This window comes from Sturnus vulgaris, chromosome 2 (assembly GCF_052056855.1).
Source record: "Sturnus vulgaris isolate bStuVul1 chromosome 2, bStuVul1.hap1, whole genome shotgun sequence".
NCBI classification, from domain to species: domain Eukaryota; kingdom Metazoa; phylum Chordata; class Aves; order Passeriformes; family Sturnidae; genus Sturnus; species Sturnus vulgaris.
Genome location: NC_142244.1, coordinates 1033910 through 1043841, shown reverse-complemented (window position 1 = coordinate 1043841; position 9932 = coordinate 1033910). Strand labels below are relative to the sequence as shown.

Sequence of the window (9932 nt, the reverse complement as noted above, 5' to 3'; positions counted from 1 at the left end):
TGAAAGCAGATTTGCGATGAAAACCGGTCTTAAGGAAGCAATTTGTGGTCAAGGCCTTGGACCTGAATTAAACAATTTTGAACAGATTATCCTCTCACTTTTGCACTCTTCATATTGTCTACTGCACCAGAAAAACTTTGACATCAGCAAGATACCTGAGAAAAAAGGAAAGGAAATTCAATATAAGATTTGGAGACTATTGCACTGAGTAGTCTGAAAAGATCATTTTAGCTCCAATTTGGATGTTCTTGACAAATCAGACCTCCTTTTAAGCATTAAAATCTACATAATTTGGCTTCTTGTGCTCTGATTTTCTTTAATTTTGTGGTTTATAGTTAAACTCTTTAGTGCAACTTCAGTGGATTCAACTGAAATCCCAAGAACATAAACCAGCTGAAAACATTAATAGATTCCCTATTGAGGTCACCGCATTCCTGACTCACATCACAAAACTAAAATAAAAATCATGTTGGATTTTCTTTATCTTACTTCAGCTACAAAATAATATAAACAAGCTGATTACAAAACAAGAACAATCAGATAAACACCAGCTGTGCCACATTCACTTACAGACTGGCAAGCACATATAGAAATCTCTGTAATGAACACAACTACAGTGTTTAAGACACTGTCTAGTTAATCCAATAGTGAGGAAAAAAATGTGACTATTTAGCTCTATTGCAGCTGGTCTACATCGTGTTTCTCTCCCACTTTCAGTGGAGACACTGCAATTTGACAATCACTGGACTAAAGCAAGTCCAGGATCATCTTGGACTGAAGCACAAAAACACAAGCTGTGTCACGTCCCCTGCACAGGTAGTGTACAAAGACTGCCCCTAAAGCCTGGAACTAAGATACTGTTCCTAAGCTTAAATACATTCTCCATGCATGCACATTCAGTCCACAGATTTCCTTCTCAGATCACTGATCATTATGGGGGTTCCATCAGCTAGCAAATTTACAGAGACTGTCAAACCATCTGATATAGGCCCCTGAAGTGTCATCCCATTCTACTGGCCTTCAGTCACCTCTAACCATGGTCTGGATTCAAACACACTGATCTAGTGATGAGATGCTCTTAATCCTATTTCCTGACCCCAGAGCCCTGCAATCACATGGGCAGATAAAATCTAAATGAATATCATTCTACTTAATTACTCTTTTTATGCTTTTGAAGAGAGCAATATAAATATAAGTCTTCAGTAAAATAATGCTTGATGTCACTAGTAAGGAGATTATACTGCAGCCATCTGTTTGCAGCTTGAAAAGTTACCAGTCAAATAAGACTTTACTGACAAAAAGCTCCAAGAGTTTATGCCATCATGATTACTTCAATTTCCTCACTTTTAGAAACAACAATTAAGCAGTAAGGATTTAGAACAACGCTGCTGTAGAGTACAACCTTATCTAATCCTTGGAAGTTAAACAAATTTGTAGTAAATAACGCTCTAATATCTTGGTCAAAGAAAGCATGTAATACCACAGATTTCATAAACTGTGAAATCAAAGAGATTCTGTTCCCAGGTTTATATTTAAAAAGAAAAACTATTTCTATTGTGGAATAGAAGAGATTCACTTATGGCTATTTCTTTCATCATGTTTCAAGTCCATGTTGTATCCATGTGGGACTTAAAACAAGATTTGAAGTAATTTTTGAGCCAACCTGTAAAACAAGCCTGAGGCATATTGCTTAAGATCTAGCTGAAAGAAAACAAAATATCGTGCGCCATTGTTTGATCAAGAAAATGGAAGCAGGGTCAGCACTCCTGTCTTCTGCAGCTCTTAAGGTTTTCCCCCACAGTACACGAGGTAATTATAGTAACTATGTCAATTTGGACAGTATCAGTTCATCAGCTTAACCAAAGACTAGATTTCAAATCCCCACGATCTTCACTGAAGAATATATCACTGTTACTATTACTTTAAAAATAAACAAAAGTGGTGCAATTACCAAGTCCAGCCAGCTTTGTGACCAGAAACAATGTAATTTCCAATCAACAAACTCCTGTCATTCAGTTATGGTGGAGCCAGATAAGAAGTCCTGCTTATCAAAATTTTCCTCCATCAATGCAATGATTGTGGGAACAGGCTGACTGACACCACAAGCTGGATAACATTGTCTCCTTCAAGCAATTGATGTTTCCCTCCTGAAAGCGACACGAGTGGGTTTGACACACACAGATAGCCTCCACATTGCACAGGGCTTATAACCTTTCTCCCCTAGCATTAGCAGCATAAGTCTGCCCTGGGTACCCCTAGGTAAAAGCTGAGCTGCAAAAGTCAATCACAGTTGGATGCTAACGACTTCATGTTTGCATCAGCCATTCCCCGCATACTTCTTCCCCAACAAACTACTGCTGAGATTTCCTAATGGGGTTAAATTTGTCTGATAGGTGACAAAGTAAGAATTTTCTTCTAAAAGTAATGAATACTGTGATATTAACCAATATTTTAGTAAGTTCTAGTTGGCTGACATGGTGGGCACTTACCCAAATCCCCTGTAGTTGTTGAGTCAGCTGTACTCCATCTATCCCGTGCTCCTGCATGTGATCAACTGTACAACTCCTCTGCCCTGCAGAACTTTTTCAGAAAATACTGAGCCTGTGGATGGAGGAAAAGAGACACTCATTATGAAAATTCTTTTTAAACTAGGTCTGGATTTCAGATGGGAAAATTTGACAGGTCTCAGAATACTTTACAAGCCTGTTCATCATCAGAATGAAACCTGAGTAGGTTCTTTATGGTGGCTTTTTTCAATCCTCTACCTGTTTTTTCTTTCAGGCTTTTGATCTGCTTCTCTCCACTTGTATGAAGAAATCCAGAGGGCCATGTGGGGCAAACAATCAACCTGGAGAAATTATTCTGTCATCAGCTTGTTGAGAGAAAACCTTGTCTTCTTGAAAAGAGGGGTGGGAGGAAGGAGAGAGATGGAAGCATTGAGATAGGATCAGAAACTAAACTGCAAGGTTATCAATGTACCGTTGTGTGTTGTGAGAAGTGTCTATTTTTTTTCTTTTTCAGCTCTGAGCTAAACTCATAGTACTAAACAAAACAAAAGCAAAAAGAGCAACATTTCACGCTGTGATGAAAATGTGATATAGGGGTGTCATCATGAATACAGGTGTCAACAGAATTATAATTACCAACAGGACATCAATGCACACAAAGCCAAGTGCACACAAAGGCAAAGATCAAGCTGCTAGAAACTAAGTCTGCTTCATAATATCTACTCCTCTGTTTCTGGGATTTGGAGGGGGTAGTTTAAATCCTGTTTCTGGTATTAGACTTTTTTTCCTCCTTCTGCCCCCTCCCTTCAGTTTATATTGTAACCATCTATGCCTGGAAGCTTTTATTATAACTTTGGCCAGGGAAAACAGTAGCTTGTAGGGTTTTGCATCATAGAGATAGCTTTGAGGTGCCTGGATTTGTTGGAATATGGGGCAGTTTTTAGAAGAGAAAAGCCCTGACTCTGCCATGCCTTCACTTTGGCCAGCTCCTCTTAAACATCAAATGCTGCAGAGCACACTGCATACATTGATGGCAACCCAGGCAGGCCCCACTGAGCAGACATGGCAGAACCAGGAGTGACATGATGCACTGACTCGCCTCCTCCTCATCATCCTCCAGTGCCAGGGCAGTGACAGAGGAAAGCAGATTTTCCTCCTAACACTGAAGTGTTGCACCAATCCAAACTAAAATTTCTCTACGTAATATCATTTTCACAAACAAGTGCATTTAAAGAACATTCTAACCTTGAGTAGGTTTCCAAAATGGGAATCTCTATTTATGTTGTTTTATTAAGACATATAATATACCAAAAGTCATCCCTTGCCTTTTGGTCTTCAGATGAGATTATTGAAAACATCAAGTCATCATAAATCACAGTGCAATTTCTGTTTCTACTGACAGCAATCACAGCTTCTGCAACTTCTGGTTTTCCTCCCTCTGCAGGAGTATGTACACAATGAAATCTTGACAGGTGCCATCCCACCTTTCCCCCTTTCTGCAGACCGTTTTTCAACATAGAAAGGAGACAAAGCACAAGACTGTGGGACAGGTCCTTGTTATGTGAGACTTACTCAAGGAGCTGGTGACCAGCAGCTATCCACGGAGGAGCTGTGGCTGTGCTCTTCTGGGAGACACAGCTCTCCCCAGGAGCTGTAGGAGCAGCTTGGCTGAGGTGAGCACACTTCTCCTTGCCCACTTGTGTGAGCAGAAATGGGTTAAAAGCTGGCTGGGAAGCACAGTCCCCAGTGGCTGCATCACCTTCATCCCAGCAGGTCACAGCATGCACCCCTATGAAAGGCATTGCTGACAAGCACCTCTCACCTTATCCTTCAGGGATAAAGGAAACAGGGATTAGCTACATGCTCCCAACCCCAAGTAGCTTTTGCCACCTGGAAGGGCAGCAGTTTTCCCCTCAATCTATTAAAACCCCATAGGCAGAGTGAAAAACAGCCCAACATGTTTCATCATTAATTGACTGCTCTTATTTATAGGAAGATATCAATCAACAAATCCCTGTTCTTAGTAAAAACAAGCCCTTCACTGCTACAACACTGTACCTATAAGTGACCTGAAGGATATGCCACACATCCTCAAAAATCCAGGTTTCTTTTTCAAGTTCTCTATAGAGAATTCACTAATTCCCCTGCTATATCTTATTTCTCTATTATTTACATTTAAAATAAAAAGAAATCCCAGAATTCTTTGACAGGAAAAAAATTACTATTTCACCATTAACCCTTGAGAGAATGTGCCCCCAAATATTTTTTTCTCTAATCTAAGAGTGTATTCATAAGGAAAACTATTTTTACCCTGTATAATATTCAATGGTTTTGAAAGTTTTCAGTATGATTTCAAACGGTTATTCTGGCCAGAACAAATATAAGACCACAGTTCTATGAATAGATCATAATAAGCTTTCCAAATGTAACTCATTATGAGTAAGAGACATCTTGCTCATTTCTAAATTAAAAATCTGTCTTCATTCCACAAATCCCTCTGCCCAACTCACTCATATGTTATGTATTTTTTTAAATTGGACAATTCTAAACCATAATTTTTGAGGACATTTGGACACAGTTTGATTATTAATTTTATCAATTAGCTTCTATGGAACTTGCTCTTTTCATATGGAAAGTATAACACATAAGCAAAAACATTTATTTTTCCCTCTTCTCTAGGACTTAGAAAGCCCCCACACCTTGCCACCCATATCTAAATACTTGTAAGGAGACAGAGAAACTGCAAGAGAATAGAAAAACTCAATAGAGAAGAACACATTTCAAATAAGATGTTATGTCCAAAGATTTTTAACTAGTCCACATGCAAGCCAAATTCTACTGCTGTTTTGCCCACAATGTAATTACCTATTTTGCCAGATTTGCAATTACCTTAATAAAAGACAGGTAATAGAATACTTTGTTATTCACCAGGAAAAAAATCCTGGATTTTATCACTATTATCCTCTTATAGATAGCTCTGGAATTATATTAAACTTGCATCTACCAAACACAGACCACATCAGAGCTACACTGTTAATGTGAAATTCTACAAACCTCAGCCAGATTGCTACCTTGAAGCACAGAGGCTGCTTCAAAACAAAATATTCTTCAATGTCATAAGCCATATGAAATTTCCATTCTCAGTTTAAAAGTGAAATGTTTTGCTCTGTGAAGAGGGATTCTGGGTTGTTTTTTTTAAATGAGCTCTGAAGGTGCACAGTGATTCCTGGAGCATCCATTAAATGAGTTCTGCAGCCTAAATGATCTTCTAATGGAACAATTCAGCCCAAGCACATCTCCATTGTCTAGGAACAAAGGAAGTATTATACACAATTAGATAAGTAATTGTTCTATTCATATGCTTTTTGTAGAATATATGTCAACATCATATGTTTAAAATATGTCTGAAAAAAAGGATGATAGTTAAAAGAACAACCTCAGCTGTCAAAACACAAACAAGCAAATCTTTCTGACAAAATAACCTGTCAAAGTTTGGCATATTTTTGGAACTTCTATCTGTGTATATAAGCTTATATTTAAGAGTATTCTCATGGATCCTCTACCTAGACGTCATCATCCATGCTCAGTTCTTCTGACAGTGAAATTTTGGAAGCTTCCAAACAGCCCTCCACTCCTTCTCCAGTTGCTTTATGTTTCTCATAGCTGTGTTCATCTGCATTTAAACTCCCCACACACTTTCTTTTCTAGGCATTTCTCAGTATTAAGTCCACATTAAGCCCCTTGATATAAGCAACTCACATTACTACCCAGGTTTCTTTTCTAAAAGATCAGATTTAATTTGAACCCCAGCTAGACTGGATTAACAGCTAATATAATTCTTACTATACCTAATCAATGTGTGCTGTAGCCACAGGGAAAAAAAAAATTAAATCAATACTGCATGAGAGATTCCTCCCCAGTTGTAATCAAATATACTCACACAAACACATGGCTTAAAAATTGTCATGGCTGTTTATATTATCGGCATCTAGAGAAAGTGCACACCAGTTTTAACTGAACAATATTCAACCTCAAAACCATCTAGTTCACTTTCTATTTTGCCAAAGTAACAATAATTTAAACCTCTCTAATACAAACTGTTAGCAGAACAGAAAACACGAGTGAGAAAAATAAAATTATAGTTGGATTGAGACATCACAGAACCTAAATCCAGTTTAGGCTAACATTTACCAAAGGCAAAAATGTGACCCGAACAGATTGTAAATAACCCTGGCATCAGTTTTATTTGGGTACAGACCACAGAACTGGGATAGACAAATCCCTGTTAGTTTTAGCAGCACACAACAATATACCTCAAATGACCAACACCTTTCAGTATTAAGAGTATTAAGTATCTTAAGTATTAAGAGGTAAATGTGAATTAGAAATGGCTATGGTTAGAAATTGGGAATTGGAATAAAAAATACACACAAAAATCCTTCAGCTTCTCTGAATTTATGCAAACCTGCCTGCTCAGTGGTAAGAAATACACACTCCCTATACTTTAGAACAGCATTACAAACAGCTCATTTCTTGATTGAGAACTCCTTTTTATTTCATAACTCTGCTTTTTAGTTTTAGATCTTTAAGCCCTTACTGGCAGAATCTACATCTGATCTACACCTACATCATAGATGACCTTAGCTCACCTGTGGCTGTTTTGAAAATGAGTTTTCATGTTGACAATTACTGACTTGACAGCTCAGTGTGAAAATAAATTCGGAATTCAACTTCCTCTTATATTATATGGCAAATTTTTATTTTGTCCCAAATCTAAAAAAAAAAAAAAAAAAAAAAAAAAAAACCATGTTACCATTTGCTATCTTATCTCCAGTCATACAAAGTTCAACTCTTCACACACAAGGCACAAGTTTGTTTTTAAGGCTATGACTTCCAAATACGCACACTCTTCGGTAGCATTAGATGAATCCTAAACACTACACGTTTGTATGTAACAACTGAGGCACTTTCCTTTATGAACACATTTCCACCTCCCAGCCAAACCTACAGTCTTTATTCCTGTCCTAGATTATACTTAGTTTTTCAGTAGTTAAAGCAATTTTTTCTTCTTCAGAGGCCCCCCTCATCCCTCAGATCAGAAAGAAAGGGTGTCTTTGACCTGAAAGGAACATTCACTTGGTCCTCTTGCTTTACAGTATAGCCTTTTTCCTTGTCTCCCCCTGCCATTAGCTTCTTCAACTAAATGCAGATGTCACCAGCCTTTCTTTAGAAAAGGGAAATAAGTGTCCCATTAAGTGCTTAGAGGAGCGGACAGATTCTCCCATTCAGCTGGTTCCCTACACACTTGCTGGTGCTGAACAGCAAATCTTCTATTTCTGAGAAAGGGCTATCACAGAGAGGTCATTTTCCTCTAAGTGGTTTCCTTATTTCATCTGTTCTCAAGTTTAGTGTTAAGTTGCTGAAAGATTACCTCATTCATATGATTGCGAGCCTGTTCTACTCCAGAGTGTAAGGTGAATGAGGCAATAATTATTTGTTGGAAAAATACAGGTAGTTTAGCTTGCATTGCAAAGAAATATGCCTGAAGTTGTCATTATTCCAGGGACGAATCCGGAGACCTTTATTTCCTTTTCAGAGAGCCAGGCCCTGCTCACAATGGTGAAAAATTACATGCAGATAGTCCCAGCTTCTGCTCCAGCTCAGTGAGAGCCCAAAGCGAACTGGGGAAGAGGGGCTGCCTGACCAAGCACTGCTGCAGACCATGTGTGCACCCACAGCCTGGGGCTTCTCCAAGAAGGAAAGTAATCACCAAGTAAGGTAGGATGAGAGTTTAATGTATTTTAATACACCAGTGAGGTTCTCCAGGCCAAATGGTTCCTCCCACCTCCTTTGGAATAAGTGGGTTTTTTCAGCTTTAGAAGGTTCTTTTGGGAGTCTCTTATTTTTGGAGGCAGGGGGGATTGAGGCTATTTATTTTCAAGGAAATAAAAGCAACCTGCCACATTAGTGGAATAATGGGATTTTCCCATGTTTAGTCAAGTTATGAACAGATTTCTAAGACCACTTTCAATAAGATTTTTCCCAGTCAAATACAGTCACTGTTGTAGTTACTAGGACAATTTTCTAAAATTTAATGCAAGACTAAAACTTCAAAACAATAAGATTATTAAATGTCAGGAACCTCTAATAAAGGCGTAAAAAAGAGTGACAGAGATCAGAAAGATTTTTCCAGAGAAGATCCTTGACCCATTCCTCCTAGGTTACACCTGCTCTCAGAATACAAAAGCAGCAAGCTGCCCTTAGGAAGAAAAATACTTCCTACACAACCCCTATGAACTGCATTTAAGATGCACGTTCATTATTTTGCAGAAGGAATGTTCAGTAGGATCAATATGCCATCAAGATAAAAGAAGAGTATAAATTGTCCTGAGAGTTGGTCAGAATTTTCTTTACTGTCAGCCAGGGAATTAAAAACAGGGCAGGAGGCATATTAAAACTGTGCTTTTATAAGCCTAATCAGTAGGCTGGAAAATGAGTTTCACAAAGAGATAATGAGCTCCCAAATCATAATTTGCCAAGGGTGCATCGATTTTCACTCGTCTTCAGATCATTTATGAGCACCCAGCACAAGAACACCTTTCTGCCCCAGGTTCCCACCTAGCACAGGCATATGCCAGAACAGCTCTCCCTGGGCAAGGAGAAGTTACCAGCTTAGTGGCTGCATCAGCTAAAAAGGACCTGACTTCGGATCCACTCAAGATGGACATTTCATGGTCATTATCAAAGCTGAGAATGAAAACACTTTCGTGCCTTGTTGAAAAAACATTTGCTTCCCCTCTTGGGGATCTTCACAGATATGGCAAAGAGGTAATCATAATAAGTTGAGGATAAAATCAGTGATGCTGTCATCACTGTGGTTTTACCAAGACTGTGTTCTCATCCCACTCCATCCCAGAGCTATTAGGGCATTTACCTAGTACACAGGAGGAGAGACTGAATGTCTCTCCTCCTGCTCCACCTTGGGGACCACTCCAGTAGGTCAAAGGATGAAACACCTGGGTTAGTGGCAACAGGTTTTGTCCCCACCAGCTCATACTGAAGTGGTTATACGAAGTCTCTAATGTCAATTTACAGCAAATGAGAGAATAATCCATTCCAGCATATGTTCTAGATCAGTGCCTAAAGCACTGTCCTGAGAAACAAATTTGAAATAAAGCTCTCAGACTAGAGAAGCATTAAGCCTAGGTCTTCTACATCTTAGTCAAGCAGCCAGATCCCTCAATAAACAGAGAAGAGCTACAGCAGAGGCAGCTTTCTATAATGGCCACCAAATTTTTTTACAAAAAACGTGACAAGAAGGATAACAGGAGTCAAAAACACGGTCTTTTCATTCAAGCTGACATTTGATTTCTTATTTTAAGGCAACACACAAAAATCCATATACATATCTACATTCTTGATACT

At 38.7% G+C, this 9932-nt stretch overlaps 1 protein-coding gene across 2 annotated transcripts in view; it reads right to left on the bottom strand.

The window, feature by feature from the left end:
• Nucleotides 1-2495: 2495 nt before the first annotated feature.
• The window catches only part of NFKBIZ (NFKB inhibitor zeta), a 160008-nt gene continuing 152571 nt past the window's right edge, over nucleotides 2496-9932 (bottom strand). Inside the window, exon 12 of one of the 2 annotated variants that reach the window (XM_088156405.1) lies at nucleotides 2496-2601. In XM_088156405.1, the coding sequence (XP_088012531.1) occupies nucleotides 2551-2601 (51 nt within the window). In that variant the 3' untranslated portion in view covers nucleotides 2496-2550. Of the gene's footprint in view, nucleotides 2602-5673; nucleotides 5813-9932 lie in introns of those variants that run through there. The other variant, XM_088156414.1, reaches the window with a different exon arrangement.